Source organism: Colossoma macropomum, unplaced genomic scaffold (assembly GCF_904425465.1).
Source record: "Colossoma macropomum unplaced genomic scaffold, Colossoma_macropomum, whole genome shotgun sequence".
Lineage (NCBI taxonomy): Eukaryota > Metazoa > Chordata > Actinopteri > Characiformes > Serrasalmidae > Colossoma > Colossoma macropomum.
The window spans coordinates 17,783,634-17,808,266 of NW_023494809.1; the positions used below are offsets into that span (position 1 = coordinate 17,783,634).

Here is a 24,633-nt window from a genome sequence, read left to right on the forward strand (position 1 = left end):
CTTGTACTTCCACTCACTGGCCACTTTATCAGAAACACCCACCTTGTACCTCCAGTCACTGTCCCCTTTATCAGAAACACCCACATTGTACTTCCACTAACTGGCCACTTTATCAGAAACACCCACCTTGCACTTCTACTAACTGGCCACTGTATTAGAAACACCTACCTTGTACTTCCACCCACTGGACACTTAATTGGAAACATCTACATTGCATTAACACTGACCACTTTATAGAACCACCTACTTTGTACTTCCACTCACTGGTCACTATTAGAAACACCAACCTTATGCTTCCACTATCTGGCCACTATTAGGCCACGTTATACTACCCTCATTGGCCACTTTATTTAAGTGGTCAGATGACAAGAAATCATTCTGCCTGCATCAATAAGTGGTTATTGTGCTTTGACAAAGACTCCAGCAGTGTTGTGACAAATACAAAATTATACAATGGAGTAATATAAAATATTAGTTTACATTTCAACTGCATTTCATCTGAGATTTCTTTTTATTTATTGCTTTTGTGATGTCATGAAAAAAACAATGCATTTACAAATTTCTGTCTGTTTAGCCTGCAGCAGTTTAGCCCCACCCACTCACAGCTAGTGATAATGAGTATTGCCTGGATGGCTTTTTGAATGAGGCACAATATAAAGCAGCCAATCAGATCAGAGCTCATTTAAATACACCAGTCTTAAAGGCACAGAAACAAAAAAACAAGTCTGTTAAATTCTAATAGGTAAAGAAAGCTTAAAAACGGCCTAAAATAAAATATGACTCATAACACAAACGTTAAAAGTGGAAAATGTAGCATAGGGGCCCTTTAACTCATGAGTTATGATAAACACGTTGCAAAATTTATTGATTATTTATTTGTAAAAATCTATATAACAAAAAACCCATTAGGTTAAGTGTTGAAATATTTATATTATTATATTATCCCATTGAGACAATTACATTGACTGATAAAAGGGTAACTACATTATTATTATTATTGTTTCTACAGTGTTGCATTTAAATCATCTCCAGAAACACATTTCTCGGTAATCTTTTGGAGAGTAGCTATACATCTAGGCTTAAAAATAATCTTTAATGCTTATGTTTTATTCTTTTTCTTTCTTGACACACGATCTTGTTGCTGTAAAAAAAAAACCTGGGACGGCCAAGTGGAAAAGACAATTAGGAAATACAATTTCAGTTCACTTTTCCATTTCTAGTTGTATTTTCAGGTGTACTGTGGCACACTTGATGTTCCATAATTAACCAATAAGCTCAATGGACATTATAGTGTTTGTTGTATGAGGCGACGAAAGCCAGCAGTTTGCTAGAACTCTGAGTTGAGGGTTACCCCCGATTTTGGGGGTGAAAGGATGAAGGTTTTTCCTCCCTAACTAAAGCTGTTAATCCCCATAAAATGGCTTTACTGCATTTATATGGAACGCTGACGTATAGCTACGCATTAAAGTGGGCGGGTCTTGACGAACCGGTTGACCTGAGTTCAGTGAGTCCAAAGGAAAAGAGCAGAAATTCATGGATAGAAAACGACCCGATGATGTTTACATCGACGCAATACAAACAAAACTACAGTCTTTAGTTTCGAATTACACCAACCCCTTATTAGGCTCTTTATGTAAGAGAAATTTGGCATTTAATTCGTGTGAGAGCAGTGCTCACCAAAGGGAATTCGTACATTTGTGTTATTCTAATGTGCTGATATAATACTGGAATGATATTAAGAAATTACATGAATACATTAATAATACATAATTGTACTGCTATGATACACTACGATAGCATATGATGTGGTATAAACAGTACCCTTAGTTGTGGCTTAAAATTACCCTGAGAAATGTCGTTAACAGATATAAACGAGCTCAGACCGTTTATAATGCAAAATTGTGCGTTTGTTGAAAATGAAGAACAAAGAGAGTTTCTCCACATGTTCCCCACTCCGGGCCCCGCTGCAGAACCTCGTCTGATTGGACAGTCCGCGGGCACGCTATGGCCAATAGGAGTCCGCGTCTGTGAGAGGCTTGAGTGCGGTGGATTCTGATTGGGTCATGCGTTTGGCGGTCGGCGGCTGTGCAGTAGGCGGAGAGAGAACCGCGGAGAGCGGGCAGAGTTAGAGCGGGAATACCGGCGATTATTTGACAAAAAACGGACTTAATTGAACCGAAGCCCGGGTTTAATTTGAAGTCGTGAGTGTGAGGATATCGGACTGGTTCAGAGGCGGCGAAAGGAAGCGGTTAGTTTTCGTTTATCAGCCCGAGTTGCTTGTCAGCTAACCGGTATCGGTTAAAAAAAGAAAGAAAGCGCCTCCCTTCAGTGTTAGCGGAGTTAGCGTTAGCATTAGCTATAGCTTCAGCTTCATTTCTCATCTGCTCCTGATCGCTTACAATTTCTGACAGAAAACAAAAATATCACTCTGTTTAATGTGGACTGGACTCCTGCAGGTAGGCGAGCAATGTGTGAAAATGTTTGAATTAAACTGTTTTGACTTTCAGTCTTGGTGGCTATGCTAACGATGAGTGTTGATAAGTGGACCTTATGAACCTGATGGAAACATTGTGTTAATGGTAAATTAATATATTCACTAAATATGATTAAGACCAACGATTAAGCTACTTCTGCCTTTTAGCCAGTGAGATATGAATTTGAAAGTGGGTGGCGAACTGACTCAGTTTGGGGGAGACGCAGTTAAGTTATAAGTAAACCTGTCAGAAATAGCCAGACTGACACAGGCGGCTTGCGTTATCTGTTTATATATCTGCTCATTTATGACGATGTTTTAAATAATGTAGGTTTACTTATAGATGAGTTTGTTAGTATATTCTGCCCCACAGAAGTCACATTGTGTTTTTTATGTTTTATGTTTTCTGATTTACGTTTTATATTAGGAAAGTATTTAGCTACAGGAAAAAGTCAGAAAATAAGGAAGCTTATCTTTATCTTACTCGGGCGCTGCGTTTGCTCATAGAAACACGGTCGCTGTAGTTAACCCATTCTTGTCCTACAGATTTGCATTGTGGCAAATTGCCACAGAACTTGTTCTGATTGCTGTAACTAAAGCGATGGAAGTGTAGGTTATATAACTACTTAGTTATACCTTGGGTGAACATCCAACATTACCCATTCGTTTATTTTATTGCCTAGCATTTTGATACTTTTTGCTCACAATCAAATTTGTATTTTCTGTTGTTTTGTTAAACATGAGTAATCTCGTGTGACCATAAGACTTAGTATTTAGGTTTGAGTAATTAAAACAAGTCTTCAGATTTGTACACAAGCAAGCTCAGAACATGGACCAAAGAAAATGTAAAAAAAATTCAGATGTGGACAATAATGGGTTACTAAGGACTGGACCCCTGTAGGCAGGAAGATCAACATGTCAATGTGGATAAAAGTTTCACTGTCTTACAGCCGTGGCGGTTAAGCCAAGTACAGAAAGGAAGTCTCTATGGTGAATGCTAACTGGTTAGCAGGTTCAGCTAACCAGCAACATCTAATTCAAAAAAGCAGAACCGAAGCCGCTTTTTCACTGCATGGTTCGACTCTGCTCGCTTTTGGTACCAGCTACTTCGTTTTTCTACCGCAGATATAGAGACCCTCAGTGTGACTGGTCGTCATAGCGACGCCGCGTGAAACTGCCGAGACATGAAGGAGACAAAATTTTGTTCAGAAAAGGTTGATGGCAGCAGACAAAATACTGCTGAAATAAACCAGGAGAGTTTAGGAAATACTACACGGAGACGAGACGATTCTGGTTGCTCAAATGCGACGCAGGAGAGCGCGCTAGCCCGGTAGCTAACGTAACGTTATGTGTTTAGCGACTCTCTCCGACCAATCAGTAGTCTGTCTCGTCTTTACGTCACCTTTTGGTATCGACTCAGCTCGCTTGGAACCTCGACGGAGATGGTACTCGAAACAGTCCCCAGTACCAGGTTTGCCTAGTGCAAAACCAAAAGAGCGAGTCGAGCTGGTACCGTGAAGCGGAAAAGCGGCTTTAGTTAGCGTTCAAGCTAATATAGCAGCGTTGCGGTTATGTTAACTATAAATACTAAATTCAGTTCATGTATGTATTAATTTATACACATATACGTGTATATATTGAAGAGAGCTTGGCTGAACACAATTCTGAAGAACATATTGAATATTATTTGTTTTAACCACTTATCAATTTAAATTGAGTCTTTTGGTCAAACGAGACTAGATTTTTAACAAACCCAGATAAAAACAGATACGTGCATTTTATTTTATATTTAAGATACATTTCAAACGAATTGTTTGATTCCAGAATGATTTCCAAACACTAAAGTAAAAACAATTTTTTTTTTTTTTTCATACATTTCAGACGTATCTGGTAAATATACTTTCCATGTATTTCTTTTCTGTATGAGAAGCAGTAGAAGAATTAATGTTCTCCCAAGTTTCAGTAAATATACAAAATTTCATCACTTCAGAACAAACTCTGTGTCTGTTTTTTATGATACTAAATTTAGCTGTGGGATTAAAATAAATCTTAATCTGAGAAACCTTTCTTGTGTCTGTGAGATAGATATAGCTGTGCCAGAAATAACAGGGCTTGCACAGATTTGTTTGTTGATTCTCTGCATAGTGTTTTACATCGTAGAAGCTATTTTGAAGTGTTTACAGAAAGAGCTGTTACATACAGGGCAGACATAAGGAGTATCCTTATTATATGTTATGTGATCTCTGCATTTAAATTCTCTCAGATTTTTTTCCCCTTTTTTTTACGCTTTTAATTATGTACTTGTTTGTCATGCTGCAGCTGTTTTTTTTTTCATGTTGATGTTTGAGAGCGATTGTTGCTATTTTGTTAATGATTGTCTTTCTCAGAATCTCTTGCTTAATCAGTGACGTTAATGATCTTTAACAGTTAATTCCCCTTGTTTGCCCTAAGATGTGGCTTTTTTGCCATTGTGTATGGAATATGATCAGTAGACAGACAAATGAGGCTAGTTTTCTTTTAGTTATGAATACCAGAGTTGCATGATGTAAGTTACAAATGTATGAAATCAAGTGTGAAAATCACTATTATTTATTAATAACAGTTTACACTTGGCATGTTTTTTTGCCTTGTCTTGCTTTCTTTGCCCAGATTATTGCATCAGTAGTAGATGTCAGTACTTAGTAATATACACAGTGGGTTTTATATGCTCACTCTTCTGGTGTGAAATGACTGCAGTGTTTTGCTGTGGCTTCAGCGAATGACATTATTCATGTAACCTATATATTTTAGATTATTTTGCAATGTGAAATGACAACATTGCTAGCCTTCATTATTTTTGCCTTTTTCAGTCTCAGACTTACACTCCAAAATAAAATAATGCATTAAACAGTAACTCAGCAAGCAAAATTACAGTACAGACACAAAGCAAGAGTCTTAAAAAGGAACTAGGAATAATAAAATTATAGCAGGTCAAGATATAAATGTATATATGAAGAAATAAAGTGAAGCATGTAAAGGGATTATTTTGCATGTAGCATATCATTGCTCTCCAAAACATTTTTCAGGAGAAAAGGAAAAAAACTGTTTCATTGGTCTCTTCATTATTAAATGTTCCCACAATGTAAATGGAAGAAGTTTTTTAATTGTATTGAAAAATGGAGATACAAGGTTTGTTCCCGACAGCAATGATATGTAATAATACTGAATATAGTTTGGTAATTTTTAATATGGGTGGTGTACCTCAGTTAAAATGTGAAAAAAGTAAAATCTGAAAACAAAATGGACCTTTTTTGCCTTTTGTCGTGTCATATTAAAATTAAAAGACAAAACTCTTCCATGATCTACCATCAAAATGCAAGGATTGTAGTCCCACCTCTAAAACATCTTCTGATTTTTGATCTAGCTCAGAGACCCTCCCTAAAACTGTTTCACTACCTCATGGTACAAAAGAACATGTCTTATGATTTCCCGTTCACATTGGCTTATAAAGAAGAGTAGCTTATGCAATCACGGCTGTTTTGAGAAAATGGCATTACAAAAATAGGGAACAGATGAACACGCTGTACAAATATTATTTTCATTAATATTTGTACAGCTTGTTCTGGTGCATAAATACTCATTTTGGATTGTGCGTTGCATAAGAAACTCAGTGTGTGACTTTTTAATTTGGCACCCAACTTATCCTGTTTGTCTGACTCAATGTTTTTTATTCAGCAGTGATGTTAGACATGCAGATGGCTATTTCTATTTTTACTGTGACATTTTTCTGTGTTCAATTTCCACTTTTTTTTTTTTTTGTAAAACGTTTGGATGCAAAGCGTTGATGAACTTGCCCAGAAAGCTGTACTTGCGAATTTGTCAGTGTTCTTTGACGCTTAGTCAGCGTCTGCCGCGTTTCCTTTCCAAAGATATGGAGTTCTACAATATGGCAGAAATGGACAGCTTGCTGTTAGGGAAGGTATACGGACATAAAAGTGAATATTGGTGTTGTTGTCCTAGGATATGGATTTATTAAATTGTGGATACTGTAATAAGCTTGAAAATGATGCATGTGCATAAAGTTGGAACACCTCAGGCCATGTTTTGTCAATTTTCCCAAGTGAAAAATAAGTTAATAAAATCTCTACCAGTTTAAATAATTACATGTTTCTGCACATTGTAATGCACAATTTCTATTTGTTTCTATTTGTTTGGGGGGGGAATTATAAACTCTTGTGATGGCCACATTTTGTTTTATTTTTTCCCACATGTAAAATTCAGCAAATAAACAGTAATTGTGCATTAAAATGTGCAGAAGTGTGTTCTCTTTAGAGAATAACTTAATTTTCATTTAGAAAAATCAACAAAACATGTAGTTTGCCCAAGGGTGTTTAAACTTTTGCTATGACTGTAGGTCTACAGGTCATTAAGCTACTGTGTATGCCATGTGTTTTTTATAGGGAAACCATGGGCTTGACTGGGAAGAAATTGGAGAAAGGCCCAGTGTGCTGGAGGAAGAGAGTGAAGTCTGTGTACATGCGGCTCCGACAGCTGAAACGCTTCAGGAGAGCTGATGAGGTGAAGGTAAGCATGAAGGACAATATGCAGTGAATTTACACTGGTGGCGTGAGTAAAAGCTGTACACCTGTGGTTTCTTTTAGTATATCTTGTAACCCGATAAAGTGGAGTGTTTCTCCATAGCTTTTGGTTTTACACTAATTGCCAGTGGAAAAACATTAAGGCTGGCTTTATCCAGTGGAACTTTTATGTTACTAGTTGCATGTTGAGTTGCCCACAACTTAATTTCCGTGCAATATTTACAGTTAGACGAAGCAAATTAAAAACAAAGTTGCATGCAACGCATTTGATTGCTCAACTAGCCAAATTAGCAGCTTATATTATTTTAGATACTCTATCAGCTGCAAGGTTTAATAAAACATATTTGCAGTTCATATTCATATATTTTTTCAATTGCTGTTTTTTCTTCTATATCCATATATCTGTCATTTATCTATCTTGCCATCTATGATTCTTTACTGTGTCTTTGACTTTTAATGTTTAAGTAGATATGGTTCCCCTGTCTAAGGCCTAATTCACACAGGCTACATTTGTGCAGCATGAGCGATGTGGCAGCATGACTGCTACAGCTCTCACATGCTGGCCTTTCATACATACAGCATTTGTGCTGTGGAGCAGCGAGGAACTTAAACAGACCTTCTGTTTCAGGCCTAATCAGGCAATCTGCTCAATGTATAAACGGGCATGGTATATTTGTTAACCCACAGCTACATTCTGACTTGTGATTATGTTTCAAGCCTGGTTGACCAGCTGGGAAATTTGTTTGCAGCATGGAATGTTTAACTAGTATTTAGATTGATAACCTTAATAAATTAATGAAAGAATTCACGTTTTTAATGTTTTTATTCAGGTGTCTGTGTAATTTTAATTGCTCATGGGGAAAAAAAATGGCTCCTGGTCTATTCTCTAAATACAGCACCGCTTCAGCGCCACGTCTGGGACGCTGTGCTGCTTCGCTTGCACAGCCTGTGTGAAAGCACTGACCTGTTAACAAACTGAAATCAACCGAAATGAAAATCAAGCCATTAAGTAGTATGTGTGAATCAGTAGCAATTCATTCTGTCCTAGAAGCACAAGAACTTCATCGCGGTGCACGTCTCACTTTCTTCTTCTATAATCATTTTCATCTTTTGGATCCCAAATGAATCTGAATTCCATGTAAAATTAGTTAAGTGAGGAGAAAATGAAAACAGCAGGCTAACTAAGAATAAATGGTGGTACAAGCATTAACGGCTCTTAACATTAGCTGGCTATTTAACCAGCTGAAAAACCTGAAGGGAACAGGGTTTTGAACCGTCCAGTAAACCATGTTTTTATCATCTGTTTGTGAAATTAGTCACTTGAAATGGTGTCCTTTTAATATGATCCTGTGATGTGTTATTGCTGTTTTTGATTGGCTGTTTCAGCCATGTTGCAAGGTCAGTACTGTTTTGCTGTGTTGAGGTTTTGGACTGTGAACGTCTGAAGTAGATGGCTGTTTCAGTCTGCTTTGTTTAATTATTAAAGGGAAAATATTTGAATTTGAGTAGAAATAGTTCTTTTGGAAACACCAAAGAGCCATGTAAGATTTATTTGTGTTGTTTATTTGTTGTCCTTTTATTGTTAGTTTGTGTTTTAACATAATGCAGAATGCTAAATATTAAACATTAATAATTGGAAAAACTAATTACTGCACTTTTCCTTTGCCCAATTAATTGAAATCATAAGAAGCTGATTTATATGTTTATTTATTTATTCATGCATCTGTGGTGGCCTTAAAAAACAGTAGCCAGGTGACAACAAGCTGCTGAAGCTTGCATAAATTATTCTAGGAATGAAGTGGACAAAACTAGAGATACACTAACATTACAGGGCCGATGGTGATGGCAGATATTTTTCATGTACACTCGCCGCCCACTTCATTAAGTACACCTCCTTGTTTCTACACTCACTGTCCATTTTATCAGCTCCACTTACCAAATAGTAACTTTGTAGTTTTACCACTTTGTAGTTTTACAATTACAGACTCTAGTCCATCTGTTTCTCTGCATACTTTGTTAGCCGCCTTTTACTCTGGTCATCAATGGTCAGGACCCTCACAGAGCAAGTACTATTTGGGTGGTGGATCATTCTCAGCACTGCAGTAACACTGACATGGTGGTGACGTGTTAGTGTGTGTTGTGCTGGTACGAGTGGATCAGACACAGCAGTGCTGCTGGAGTTTTTAAACACTTCAGTGACACTGCTGGACTGAGAACAGTCCACCAACCAAAAATATCCAGGCAACAGCTTCCTGCGACTAGAGGATGATTAACACAAACTGCGCATTAACAGATGAGCCCTTGTCTCTGACTTTATATCCACATAATGGACCAACAAGGTAGGAATGTCTAATAGAGTGGACACAGTGTTTGAAAACTCCAGCAGCCCTGCTGGGTCTGATTTAACTGGACCAGAGCAAAACACACTAACACACAGCCACCACGTCAGTGTCACTGCAGTGCTGAGAATGATCCACCACCCAAATAGTACCCGCTCTGTGAGGGTCCTGAACAATGAAGAACAGGGTAAAAGGGGGCTAATAAAGTATGTAGAGTAACAGATGGACTAAAGTCTGTAATTGTAGAACTGCAAAGTGCACCTTTACAATAAATGGAGCTGATAAAATGTGAAGTGTGGATACAACGTGGTGTGCTTAATGAAATGGCCGGTCTCTGTATATATCTGCTAATGGTGATACAGAAACGTTTTATGAAATGTCCAAGTTGTATCTACCTGAAATTAGCACCAGAAAAATGGATATCTATTTGTAGAGGGTTACAAAAGCAGCAAAGTTTATAAAACCAAGACATTTTAGTACATTGAACCTTCTGCTCTTTAAATATCATTCAGATCTAACCATCTGCCGTATGTTGACGGTTTGTTTATTTTATTTTTTCTTTTTTAAATTGTCTGCCAACACTAATATGACTGATATTGTCATACAGTTTGTGAAAATGAATCACTTTCATTGTGTCACTGTAATAATATTGGTTGATGTGTGCAAAGAATACAAAACAGTTGATTGTATCTTTTTATTCATCTCCACAGAGTATGTTCAACTCCAACAGACAGAAGATTCTGGAGCGCACTGACATTCTGAATCAAGAGTGGAAACTGCGGCGAATTCAGCCTGTGCATATCATGACACCTGTGAGCTCCTTACGTGGAACAAGAGAGGTGAGCTCACTTGCCTCATAATTCAGCTCCTGTAGCTACAGACTCAGATAAAGCTACATTTCCACATGGAAACATTCATGCCAGACTGTTTGTTTTTCCCAGCCATAGTTTGTTAGCGTTTCAGTACTTAACACTTGGCTTGATGATTGAGTAGTTTATGGAAAAAATGCCAGTGATTAAAATGTTACATGACTCAAGTTTGCAGAGCTTTTTAAAACGCAACACAACTCTTGTTTTACAGTGCACGGTTGACAGTGGCTTTCGCAGAGTTCTCCAAACAAGTCATTCCCCTCAAAACACTGAATGCTGTAGCATCTGTACCTGTGATGTATTCATGGTCCCCACTCCAGCAAAATTTTATGGTAAGGTAAAATATATTCAGAAATAGGACTGGCAGTGTTATTCAGTTAAACTAAAAATAGAGTAAAATGTACCTTCTTGATGAATCAGTAGTGATTAGTTGTCAGAATATTTTGAATTCTTCTACTGCTCTCTCTTAGAATAAGAAACAGATTAGATGCACACTTCGCCACTTAGTGTTATTTGTATTAATATTTTGATGTCTGCAAAACTAAATTAATGATTTCCAAAGTCATGCCGACTTGCTTTACAAATAAAAAAAAAGAAGTGTTTTCCATTGTTATAGCAGACACACCCTGGAGTTCAGCTTTTAGAAAACCATGAAGTATTATATTTTAATGGAATTTTTTTTTTTTTTTTGAAGAATTCAACTTATTTGAACTTCTGGGGCACTTTAATGCAGCATTTTCCATACAGCTTTTCTTCTTCAGACACATTTCCTCAGAAGATACAGCAGAGAATTTACACTAACATTGCCAGACAGCCTTTAAATGTTTTAACAGTAGAAATGTATAAAACGGGCTCCTGAGTGGTGCAGCCGTCCAGATCATCAGGAGATCATGAGTTCAATCCCTGGTGATACTACAGCCGTCCGTGGCCGGGAGTCTGTTAGCTGATGTAACAGAACTGACGGTTCGTGTTTTCCTCAGAGCGCATTCAGCGGTCTGGTGACGTTGCGGTAGCAGCAGTTCAAAAAGATGTGATGGTGCTTCACAGGTCTCGGAGGAAGCCTGTGCTAATTTTCGCCCTCCTAGCAGTGGTGGTATCATGTGATTCTGATCGTTGGTACAGAAACTCAGAGAAAAATGATTTATGAGTTGGTTCTTTAGCTTCATATACCAAACCTGAAGTACGAAACCTGGGTGTGATCTTAGACTCTGAGCTCTGTTTTATCCTGCATGTAAACACCGTCACTAAAGTAGCTTTTTATCATTGGAGAAATATTGCCAAAGTTCGGCCTTTTCTCTCTCAGAGTGATGCAGAGAAACTTGCATTTGTTACAATCAGACTTGACTACTGTAATGCTCTTCTTACTGGACTTCCTAACAAAACTATACATCCCTTACAACTCGTACAAAATGCAGCAGCGCGCGTCCTAACAAAAACAAAAAAGAGAGATCACATCACTCCTGTTTTAAAAGAACTGCACTGGCTACCTGTATCATTCATGATGGATTTTAAAGTTCTGCTGCTAGTTTTTAAAGCTCAAAACGAACTAGCATCTGCTTACATCACAGAGTATCTGTCTGTTTATGTTCCCGCACGTAATCAAAGGTCTGCAGATAGTGGCCTTCCACAAATACCCTCTGTAAAATACAGAAAACATGGAGAGGCCTCTTTATGCTTCTAAACTGTGGAACTCAGTTTCACCTTTTATTAGACAGTCTAGCTCAGTGCTCACTTTTAAGAAGCATCTAAAAATGTTTGTCTTTAACTTAGCATTCAATCAAAACTCTACGTCTCATGGTATTTATCTTCAAATTTGATCTTTTTTCATTTTCTTCTGATTCTAAATAAATACTAATGATTTAATATATAACTGTTTTATCACCTGTCTGTTAAGCGCTTTGAGCTGCCAGCAGCATGAAAAGTGCTATATAAATAAAAATTATTATTATTATTATTATATTATTGGGGGAGTCCTAACTGGTGGGCTGAATTGGATATGTCTAAAGTGGAGAGTAGATAAAGGGGGGGTGGATAAAACATTGCATACATATTGTTTAATATTATTTGTTACCTTTTTCTGATCCTGTTTCCGAGCTGTAGACAGGTATCAGAGAAACTTTCTTTGCTTCTAAATGTTACAGGCCTAAAGCTAACTTAGCTGCTGTATGTTAACACCTAGTCATTTAGCTTTTTTCTTGCAGTGAATTCACACTGAACCAAGCTGAAGTTCCAAACCATGTCAGCATTTCTTTTAGGGTTACATGCACTCAAGTTAATCTTAACGTAGCTTCTTAAACTTTTTAAATCTCTGTCGGTTTTTCAACACGCCGATTATCACCTTTTAAGCATCACTGTCGGGTTACTTGTCCATCATCGACAATATCAGATTACATTGCCTTGTCGCCCAGACCTAGTATGAAGTCTTTTAAGGCTATGCATAGTTTGTTGTTTATTTAAGTAACATTTTTATTCTTTTGCCTTTTTAAAACTGATTACTCGATTAATTGTCAAATTAATCTGCAGCTTATTCGATTACTAATATGATCAACGGTGACGGTGCTATTTTGCTTAAGTGATTTAGAATTACTTACTGAAGATTTCTATTTCCCTGGATTAATCTTTATTCATTATTATAGGTTGAAGATGAGACGGTTTTACACAACATCCCTTACATGGGAGATGAAATCCTAGACCAAGATGGCACCTTTATTGAAGAGCTTATTAAGAACTATGATGGAAAAGTCCATGGAGATAGAGGTTTGTGCAAGAAGGATTTCTTACAAGCAAGATTTTTCTAAATGTGGGGAGAAATGTGTTCAACATAAAAACAGTGCTGGTTGGTATACTAACTGTGCCAGGACACCATGATGCTAACACTGTGTTATAGATTTTCTCTGTTGAAGGGGAATTCCGCTAATTTTTTTCTAAATTTCTGCATAATTCATAATAATCACTGAAATGTAAACAAAGTCATTCAGAGTGGTTTGATATGAAATGGTTAAATGTAGAGAGACATGCCAACTCCATTTCTTTGAAATGGTGATGATGGGACCAGGGTTGCCATGTCTGCAACACCAATATAGCCATTTTATTTACTATCCAAAACCACCAGTGAACCTACACGTGTCTTCTGAGTTTTTACAGTGATGTGCCAAAAGTCATGGGACAGGAAGTAGAATTGTGTAGGACCCTCTCTAGCCCAGTGAAGTGCAGCAACTCAACGTGGCATTGATTTCACAAGTGGACAAGATGTGTAGAGAAATGTTGAACCATGCTGTCTGGATAGCCACCCACAGCTCCATGGTATTTGTAGGTGTAGGATCTCAGGTGTGAGTGGATCTTCCCATCACATCCCATAAATGCTTGATTGGGCTCATGTCAGGAGAACGTGCAAGCCACACCATTTGTCGGAACTCCCCAGAGTGCTCCTCAAACCAATTATGGACAACTTGTGCCCGATGGCACGGTGCATTATCCTGCTGGAATGTCCCATCATTGTGGGGGTACATGAAGTCCATGAAGAGCTGCAAAGGGTCACCAAGTAGTAACACGCAGCGGTCACAGGTCAGTGATGTGTTTAGGGGGACCAGTGGACCCAACCCATGCCGTGAGAACACACCCCACACCACTGTGGAACCACCACCATCCAGAATGCTGCACTAACCTGCGGGTTATGCGTGTGGGGCCTCCTGCATTAAATGTGGAAGTGATTTCTGCCAGACTCGCCGCTGGTCACGATCTTTAAGCACCCATGGGCAGCCAAACTTTTGTAAAACTATGTCTCAGACATCAGGCAGTGTATTCATAACCTTTTCAATAACTTTCTGTGAGGGAGCTTTTAGAGGCATTACACTCGTGTTGTCTGGTTCCTCTCACCTCCGTAATAAACAATTCTGACTCGGTAAGTTTCACGTCACACATTTTACATCAAATCAATTTCAATGACTGTTTACATGTTAATGATTTGAACCATGTGGAAATGTGGAAAAATTGGTGGAATTGGTTGAATTTAAAGGGGGATGTTCATTGTTATATTCATATTAAGATTCTGTTGCATAAAGTAGCGACGTCCCTGTTCTCTTTGTTTCTAGTTGTTTTATTTAGTTTTCTTTTGTTGTGTTTAAACATGCCAAAGACCTGACAGTTAACTGCAGCCTATGCTGTTTGCTGGATGCTTGAGCAGTTCAAGATACATGAAAAAAATCTAATAAAATCGTAAATTTCCTTTCTGGAAGTCTCGTTTCTAGAATCCTGTGTAAGGTTCAACTTGGTGTAATTCAGAACAAAGCAGACCACTCAAAACAAGCTTGATGCATACAGCTCATAGTAAAAAATATACAATGATTGTGAATACTATGAAATAAACTTACCTTAGTTTGTAGTCCTGAGATTGTACTTTGAGACTTAAGACAAAATCCGTAATTTTTTTTAAAATTTCATTTCTTTATAGAATGTGGCTTTATAAATGACGAGATTTTCGTGGAGTTGGTGAATGCGCTGAACCAGTACAGTGACAATGAAGATGATGATGATGAAGAGGATCAGCATGATTATAAACTGGAAAAGATGGACGTCTGTGATGGGAAGGATGATGCTGATGATTCTCGCAAGGACCTTCTCAACTCCGAGAGTAAGGATGGCCATCCACTATTTGGTTTGAATTGTTGTACACCATAATACATCATCTAAATCTTGATAGTTTTGATTTTGCAGTTCCAAGTTTCAAATGTCACTCAGTTGAATGTAAGGGGTGTAATGATTACAACTTAGGTTCATATTGAATTAGCCCTGATTTTCATGTCTTTTTGTTTGTTTGTTTTTTCTTTTGCTTCTTAATTCCCTTACTTCCCAAAGGGTAATCCTTAACATGTATTGAATGAGATGCTTGTCATGCCTCTGCAATCTATCTTTTAAAATTAACAAATATTGGGTTGATATATTTTAAACACAGTCGCTAAGTCAGCAGAGTTATTTAGAGCAGCCATGATTGTTCACATAGCATAACATTATTAGCCACAGTGGAGAAGTGTTTGCACTTTGCGCTGTAACTTTTTCCTCATATCAGATAATCCTCTTTAACAATAAAGCTTTTCAACATTAAAAGAAAACGGTAATAAAAATCGTGGTCACATCTCTTTTAGTGCTCTTTTTTTTTAAAATGCTATGTGCACTCAGCCTGAATGTTGGCTGTAGGCTGTGTTTTGTTTTTTGACTGATCTCAAACCTGATCTCTAAGCCTGTGTTCTGGTGTTGTCGTTACAGGTCGAGGCAACGACTGCTCTAAAAAGTTCCCCTCCGATAAAATCTTTGAAGCCATCTCCTCCATGTTCCCTGATAAAGGTTCACCAGAAGAACTCAAAGAGAAGTAAGTCCTGAAAGTGTCTCACACACAGTTCGTTATGAAGTGGTTTCTTATTAACTGGTTATGGTGTCCTGAGGCATCACAGTAAACCTGCTGCAGTCGTGTTCCACATTGTAGTTTGGAGTTTACTGAAGCGAAACTGAAGTGTGATGTGGACAAACCAACCAAAAACATTGCCCTTAGATTTACATCTTTTAGCAGAGGCTTTTATTTGTGTAGTATGCGAGCATTCAAAACGGGCCTCCTTATGTATTGAACATATCGTCGCTGTCGTATCTCCACTTTTGCCTTATTTTAACTTATTTGCATAATCTGTAGTTACCCTTTGCATTGTGTTAAATTTACATGGCAATTTTCGAAGCAATACTTTGAAGAAATATTGTTACGTTAACTTTCATTACACATGAAGAATTTTTTCTTCTTGACACGACTGTACGTCTCTCTTAATGGTATTTTATAGTGATGTTTGTTATCTCTAATAAAATGTCAGTAAAATATCAATACTTTGGCCTCTGTCAGTGCTATTTGAATAGTAAATAGTATTTTGGTCTATTTTGTCATGTAGTACAACGTTCACCTGTGCAATAATCACTTTTCTAAATGTTAGGTGAGAATTGGCTTTTTCTAGCTGTGATGTCAGTGTGCCTGCTGTAATGATGAAGTCTCTGATCCTTATGTTAAATATTTTACACTATTATAAAATGTACTGGAGTGGGCTAAGACTTGAGTAAAGTGAATAGGTGAAATATGAAGGAATACATATAAGGAATAGCAGTAACACTTGCTCCTTAATCAATGTGTAGGTATAAAGAGCTCACTGAGCAGCAGCTCCCTGGAGCGCTCCCCCCTGAGTGCACCCCCAACATTGACGGACCAAACGCTAAGTCAGTACAGAGAGAACAGAGCCTGCACTCTTTCCACACCCTCTTCTGTAGGCGCTGCTTCAAATATGACTGCTTCCTTCACCGTGAGTCTGAGCTACATTCCACATTTTCTTGAGGTGTTTGGGGAAGTTGTTTAAGAAAGGCTTTTATGTCATTGTGATTGTTTGTTACAGCTTTCCATGCAACTCCAAATACATACAAACGAAAGAATATGGAGAACATGGTGGACAGCAAACCGTGTGGCATTGACTGCTATATGTATCTGGTTCAGGTAAGCAGACTTTCACTTTCTTGCCTTGTAGTTCGCAATTTTTTATTATATATTTTTTTTGGTCTTTCCCATGAAAATTTATCATATTGGAGATGCAAGATTTTGTTCTGACAACGATATTGTTGTAAATACCCTGTACATTTAGTTTGCATGTACCCCGTATGTTTAGTTTACCCCTTTATGGCTGTGCATTGTATTTATTTCTTTTTCTTCCATTTACATAAGTGCCAGTTTCAGTTTTGGACAAATCCCTTGTGTGCAGATGTACTTGGCCAGTGAATTGATTCTGATCTCTGTCCTTTTTATTAAGGACTGAAGGTCTTGTATCAAATAGTAATGTACTGAGTGGATTATTTATATCGTTTCTCAGGATGGCATAGTGAGAGAGTACCCGGTGGGTGTCGTAGCCGAGCGAGCGAAGACTCCGCTGAAGCGTTCAGCCGGAAGACGCAGGGGCAGGATCCCCAACAGCAGCAGTAGGCCGAGCACTCCCACCGTCAGCGCTGAGACGAAAGACACAGACAGCGACAGAGAGGGAGGCACAGACAGCAACGACTGCAATGACAAAGACGACGATGACAAGAAGGATGAAACTACCAGCTCCTCAGGTACAAAGAGGAATGTTGGTTGTTCTGATTAAATGTCTCATTGTAGTGTGGCCGTACAGTTCAGATGTTCATGTTTTCTCTATATTTTAGACAAACCTTTTTGAGAATGCAAATTCTGGCCAATTTTTTTTTTGCCTGTTATCTGACCGTAATTAGTTATTAGTTGACAATTAATTGTAATTGTCAGGCCTGAAATAAAAAAAAAAACATAGTTCTAGTTTTGAAATCTGATTGGATGAGCCATGTCTGAAGCTGTTGGATAATACTTGATATATGCACACTTATGAGTGCACACATAAACTGTGTTCTCTATTAATACATGGAGATTAAAAGTTTTCCTTGGAATGTAGTAGTGATAGGTGGGGTCAGGCATCAGCGTGTACAAAGCTGGATTAAACATATCCTATGGTTGAACCTGGCTAAAACAAAGGGGCTGACTATATGTACATGATTACACGGACAGAAAGTCGATGAAATGACTGGAATATGAACTACTCATATTTCTATGTTCTGAAGTTCTATTTATTTCTTATTACTACACATTTAAAATGGTGGTTCTTCAAGCGTTCTTTAAATGGTTCTATATAGCACCAAAAAGGGTTCTTCTATTCTTACGATGCCAGGCTTGTTACAATAGAAGTGCCCTTTTTGGTGCTATATAGAGCCCTTTTCCAAAAGGTTCTATATAGAACCATCTATAGCACATTTTCCATCAATCTGAAGAACCCTTTCACAATGCAAAGAACCCTGTAATCATGCAAATGGTTCTTTGAGTGTTCATAGTACTAAATAGAACCATTTTCCTTACTAAATAACCCTTGAAGAAGCATCATTTTTAAGTGTGTAGCCAAAGTTAAAACAAAGTGGTCCTGAACACCACTATTTTTGCTGCTTGCTTCATTTTTTTTTTTTTTAGTAGCCTGTCTAGCAAAACTAATTGATTGTTGCACCATCATGTACAATTCAACAACATACTTAAACTTAAACCCTTATATTCACATAGGGACTGTTGTTTATTGGAAGTTATTTATTTATTTTTTTTTAACCAGTAGCTTTGGTCAAACAGTTGTTTAATAGTTGGTTAATGATTAATTGATTAATCATTTGCATCCTTTTTTTGAGGAGTGCTTATTCTAAAAAAAGTTTATACCAACAATCACCACTGTGCTGATAATAATACCTTGTGAGTGGATGTTGGATGGGGTAGAGTGGTTCTAAAAGATTGTGCAGTAGATGGGCTCAATGAGTGTAGGCACAATATGGGTATTCCTAATAAACTGGCAACCATGTGTACATTTAAGATCATATTGTCTGGCCTGTTCCTCGACTCTCTTTGTTAATGCTTATGTATATGTGCATGTTTTTCTGTAGAGGCGAATTCACGCTGCCAGACTCCAGTGAAGCTGAAGGTGAGCTCAGAACCTCCTGAGAATGTAGATTGGAGTGGAGCTGAGGCTTCTCTCTTTAGAGTGCTTATCGGCACTTACTACGACAACTTCTGCGCCATCGCTCGACTCATTGGCACAAAGACCTGCAGACAGGTAAAGTCTCCTGTGGGCTTAAATTGGCCCTTTTAAAAAATTTGTTTTGTAATATTTCGAAAAATAAATATTGCCCAACCCCACTCTAAAATAGCCATATTTAACATGCTGGTGAAATGTGTTATTTGTTTGCCAGGTGTATGAATTCAGGGTAAAGGAATCCAGCATCATTGCACGTGCCCCTGCTGAAGATGAAGACACACCTCCAAGGAAGAAGAAGCGGAAACATAGGCATGTTCCCAAAATGATATTTGCTGCAGTGGCTTTGTGTTTATTTGTTCATTCATAGGAGTTCTCAATGAAAACCACTCTATTTTTGTGTCGTAGATTGTGGGCCACTCACTGTCGAAAGATTCAGCTGAAGAAAGGTTTGTAGCATTTAGTGTGAGGGAACTGTCCTTGTTGATTTTTGTGCTTTGATTTTTTTTTTCCCCCTTTTAGTTTATATATAAAATATACACTCACTGAGTACCCCATTAGGGACACCTCCTTGTATCTTCACTGTCCATTTTGTCAGCTTCACTTTCCGTATAGATGCACTTTAGTCCTACAGTTATAGACTGTAGTCCATCTGTTTCTCTGCATACTTTGTTAGCCCTCTTTCACCCTGTTCTTCAGTTGTCAGGACCCCTACAGTGCTGCTGGAGTTTTTTAACACACATGTCCACTCACTGTCGTCTGTATTAGACACACCTACTTTGTTGGTCCACCTTGTAGATGTAAAGTCAGAGACAGTAGTTGCTGCATAGTTTTTGTGAGTCATCCTCTGGTCCTTCATGTGTGGTCACAGGATGCTATTGGCTATTTTAGTTTTTTGTTTTTTTATTTTTTTTAATTTTTAATTTTTATTTTTTTTTGTGGTTGATGGACTATATTTAGTCCAGCAGTTACACTGAGGTGTTTAAAAACACCAGCAGCACTGCTGTGTCTGATCCACTCGTACCAGCGCAACACACACTAACACCACCACCACAACCATATCAGTGTCACTGTAGTGCTGAGAATGATCCACCACCCAAATACCTGCTCTGTGGTGGTCCTATGGGGGTCCTGATCATTGTTGGCTTCCTTTCACACTGTTTTTCAAAGTGTGCAGAGGAACAGGTGGACTACAGTCTGTAATTGTAGAGCTACAAAAAGCACCTATATAGTAAGTGAAGCTGATATAATGGACCATTGTTTTAATTTACTTTGAGCGATGTAATCGAATATCGTAGATAATTGACAAGTAACTCAATGACTATGTTTAATGTAAATGCTTAACATAATCGATAATCTTTTTTTTTTATTATTATTTATTTTTTTTTACTTTTGTGTATTTGTACCCTATAATATAAACCAGCTGGAAACACTGAGAACAGTCAGAATCAATAATTATGTATGCATAGAAATGAATGATGGAATATGATGGATAAGCCAAAATCTTTATATCTTTCTGCTGTTAACACAGATGGCTCCTCCAATCACGTGTACAACTACCAACCATGTGACCACCCTAGGCAGCCATGTGACAGCTCCTGCCCTTGCGTCACTGCCCAAAACTTCTGTGAGAAATTCTGTCAGTGCAGCTCAGAGTGTAAGTATACTCACTCTCTCACACACACTCAGTTGTCAGGTGATTTCCATTAGGTTGTTGAATTGTATATATGGAAAAATGCTTGCATGAATCTAGGGTTTTAAATCGATTTTCATTTTTGAATATTATCCGAAAAAGCTAAATACATGTTTCAACTCAAAGATCAACTCGTGTCCAATTTAATCTGTAGGTTATAATGAGATTCTACTAAATATTACATTCTAAATAGTAAATTCATGCAGTTATTAGTACATTTGACTGCAGTGTCTGCATTTCACTTTCTGTTGTAAGTGTTATGTCCGAGCTTAGGTCACTTTGCATGCTTTCCTTTTGGCCCACAGTGAGTTTAGTGGGTACCAGCCAAAATATTCTTTCAGTACGCTGTAACTTGTCTGTAAAATGCAGCCAAATGAAAAACTACCAGGTTGCTGTTGCAGACTCTTTTACCAGTTTACTCTATATGTTCTGTGTAACTCAATTATATTCTGCTCCTAATTGGTGAGGTCAGATGATGTCATTCCATGTTTCTTTTGGGTGTTTAGAATTTGATCCATATAATTGCTTCATATGATTTTTTTAATGCTCATAATTTCCTCTATTACTTTGAAGCTTTATCATCTGTCTTTAAAGCACTTTGAGCTGCCAGTGGTATGAAAAGTACACTATAAATAGTTATTGTTGTTTTTATTTATTTATTTATTTATTTTGCAGTAACATTCCATTGTGCTGTGTCTCCTGTGTGCAGGTCAGAACCGGTTCCCAGGCTGCCGCTGTAAGGCCCAGTGCAACACCAAGCAGTGTCCGTGTTATCTGGCTGTCCGTGAGTGTGACCCAGACCTGTGCCTCACCTGTGGAGCTGCAGATCACTGGGACAGCAAAAATGTCTCCTGCAAGAACTGCAGCATCCAGAGAGGAGCAAAGAAGGTCAGTTGTTCAGCCATAGTACTCACATGTAAGCTCTGTTGCTTGTTGAGCAAGTAGATTCTGGATATTAAACTGAACCTTGTATGTCTCTAATGTTATCGTTACTTGACCTTCTCAATCTTTTTGTTTAGCACTTACTGTTGGCACCATCTGATGTAGCAGGATGGGGCATTTTTATTAAAGAGCCAGTTCAGAAGAATGAGTTCATCTCTGAATACTGTGGAGAGGTAAGGTTATTGTTATTTACCCCTTTATACTTCTGAGCTGAATCAAGAGTCCTTTTAAAAAAAAAAATCATGAGTGGGTGTGGGGTTGGCCCAAATTTCAACTTCAGCGGTTGTCATTTGGGGTGTGCAGTGTGAGATGTGAGGTGAATAGCAATGCCCGAGTAACTGCCCAAATGCGCTCCAATTGAGCTGCTGGACGATCAGGAGGATTTTTTATTTATTTATTTTTTTCCCCATGAGAAATTTTGGTTGCTTGTTTTGCAGTTTGAGCAGATCTCACAAAGTGAGTTTTCGAAGTCGCACACAAACTACACACAATCATGACAACTGCTCCTGCACAAGTGAACACATTATGCTATATATGCCGACTGCTTTATTTGACTGAATCGAATTGCAAGGTATAAATTGCAGTACATTTTCTCCCCTCCTCTTAAATTATCTCCGTAAAAAAGGCTGTAGAGAGATTGTGCACATTGTGGCAAAAGTTAGCAAAACTATAACACAGCTTCTCCTTGCTTTTGCTCAGTTTGTAATATCCCAGTGTATACCTGGCTTTATGTATTGAAATTTGGTATTGAATAACACAATTTTTAGATTTATGGTATTGAAGTCACTTTTTCAGTGCCATTAAAGTATTACATTTTGATACCAACTCAGCCTTAGTCCAAAAGGCACCTGTTTTTTTAACAAGACTTTCCCAACTTTCTGAAATTACTGTCACAGAACATAAACCAGTGGCTGCAGAGCGGTTTTAAAAGGTCATTCACTTGATGTGCTTCAGTGTCCCCTTCATAGACATGATGACTTTGTGGTGTCATTAGATTTGAACCAAGGAGTGTATCTAAATGTCCCTTGTTTTTCCATTATAGTGTTTAAGTAACTTTATTTCCCTCTTTAGATAATCTCCCAGGATGAGGCTGACCGCAGAGGCAAGGTCTATGACAAATACATGTGCAGTTTCTTGTTTAATCTGAACAATGGTAAGTCTTCTGTCCCTTCATGTCTTCAGACTTTATGCTCATCTAAGTGTAATGAAAAAAAAAAAAATGTGTTTTTAATGTAACACTTCTCTTCAACATAGATTTTGTTGTTGATGCAACAAGGAAAGGCAACAAGATCAGGTTTGCCAACCACTCTGTGAACCCCAACTGCTATGCAAAAGGTAAGAAACCCAAATTGCTGCTCACTAATACAATAAATAGAAAGACGATCTTAGCATCTGTACTCATCTCTCTTCTTGTTTACAGTTATGATGGTTAATGGGGATCACAGAATAGGCATTTTTGCCAAAAGAGCCATACAAACTGGGGAGGAGCTTTTCTTTGATTACAGGTAAGATTATGCTGCACAGTAAGACAATCTGCATGTTACTTTAACCCGTGTGGGGATACGATTTTTCTGCAAGCTAAATTGACAGATTGGTCACTGAGGGTTTTTTGTGCTAACTTGAAAAATTCACAGTATTTTTTTTTTAAATATATTAAACTGTTTCGTTAATAATTACTTATTTGTTGGGGGGATAAGACATAATTTCTCTTTTTCCCCTCAAAACCAGTGATGGTTCAGTCCCTAAAGTATTGTTTTAGTGTGAATGTTTGTGCTGTGAGAGTAATGCATCATCCTCCACTATTTTTATTTGTTCTTTTCAGATACAGTCAAGCAGATGCTCTAAAGTATGTGGGCATTGAGCGTGAAATGGAAATTCCATGAAGCCATCTACCTCTGGAACAAATGCCTTACACTCTTCAGGAATTTTCACTCCACATGCATTTCCAATACGTTTTCATATACTGGGTTTTATAGGATAAGGGTATCTACTTGGAGATTTTTAGCAATTTTTTAGATTTCAGCCTTTTTCTGTCTCTGTACCAACAGGCTTACTCTGGGATTCACTTTTTGACAGTAACTTGAACATTCACACTTGTTTACAGCTTAAAGTTTAGTAGGGGTTCTTGGATGGGTGTCTTATGGGCCATTGTTCTCCCAATATTCCTGGACCTTTTTTTTGTTTTTTGTTTTTTTTTTTAAAATTACAAGTACTTTTGGACCAAATTCACAGTAAAAGACAGGCTGTGTTCAGATAGTGCATTTGTTCAATCACAATATTGACCTTTTTTGATCTGTATGAAAACCAAAGTCACTTTCTCTGCTTGCATGTCATCTCACAGGCATCTCTATACAGAGATATTCCGTACTTTCTGGAGTGCCAGTGCATCCAGTTGCTGTAAAATATATATATATATATAAAAAAAAATTAAAAATAAAAATATGAGGAAAAAAATTGCAGAAAAAAATGTGGAGGGTAGATTCAGTATCTAACTTGCGGTGCCTTGAAATTCCAACACTGACTTGTTTATTCGGTTTCATGTCCGAAAATGTCCGTAAATGTGTACCTAATTTGTTGTATGCATGAACAAAGATTTCAAATGGAGTAGAAATCAGGGAACTTTTCAGTGTTTTATATTATTTTTTGCAATCTCCAGAGTCTTTTCAAGACAACAAAGCAAACGAGCAGCTTTCAGCTAGACCTGACACTGTAGGAAGGGGAATCTGGACAGTCGATAAGGTCTTCCTCCACCTGTACTGTTAACTATGGAACGAAATACAATCAGATCTAATGTGAGAACACATGAATCATGATGAAATCAAAGCAATACGACCAGCCTTGAATCATGTTCATGAGAAGATCTTGAACTGTCCGTATTTATTTGACCAGACTCTGTAAACAGTTTTTGCTATTATAATTTATTGAACTGTCCTTTGCTGTGATCTGCCAGATAAACATGATAGGTTTCTTATTGTGAGTTAGATAGCTGTTCACCAATTTGTTTCTCCTTGGAAACATTTGTTCTAGCATTTTGTCCTTATTTCCCTGAGGGTTTGTGACCACTCCCGTTTCTTTTTCTGCCTCTGAGCGTATAAGGTGCTGATTTGTAATGTTTACAGGGAATATTGTTGAAAGTAATAAAATTGAAATAAATG

At 37.8% G+C, this 24,633-nt stretch overlaps 1 protein-coding gene across 1 annotated transcript; it reads left to right on the plus strand.

The window, feature by feature from the left end:
* Nucleotides 1-2,081: 2,081 nt before the first annotated feature.
* ezh2 (enhancer of zeste 2 polycomb repressive complex 2 subunit) lies at nt 2,082-23,506 on the plus strand. Its single transcript, XM_036558603.1, is given in 21 exon segments — nt 2,082-2,248; nt 6,913-7,036; nt 10,100-10,228; nt 10,470-10,487; nt 10,489-10,590; nt 12,895-13,015; nt 14,709-14,888; nt 15,521-15,623; nt 16,424-16,587; nt 16,678-16,775; nt 17,146-17,383; nt 18,755-18,924; nt 19,061-19,155; nt 19,252-19,292; nt 20,375-20,500; nt 21,246-21,424; nt 21,556-21,651; nt 22,550-22,631; nt 22,733-22,813; nt 22,899-22,983; nt 23,301-23,506. Coding segments are annotated over 20 exon segments (2,286 nt in total). The 5' UTR covers nt 2,082-2,248; nt 6,913-6,919; the 3' UTR covers nt 23,362-23,506.
* The last annotated feature ends 1,127 nt before the right edge of the window (nt 23,507-24,633 follow it).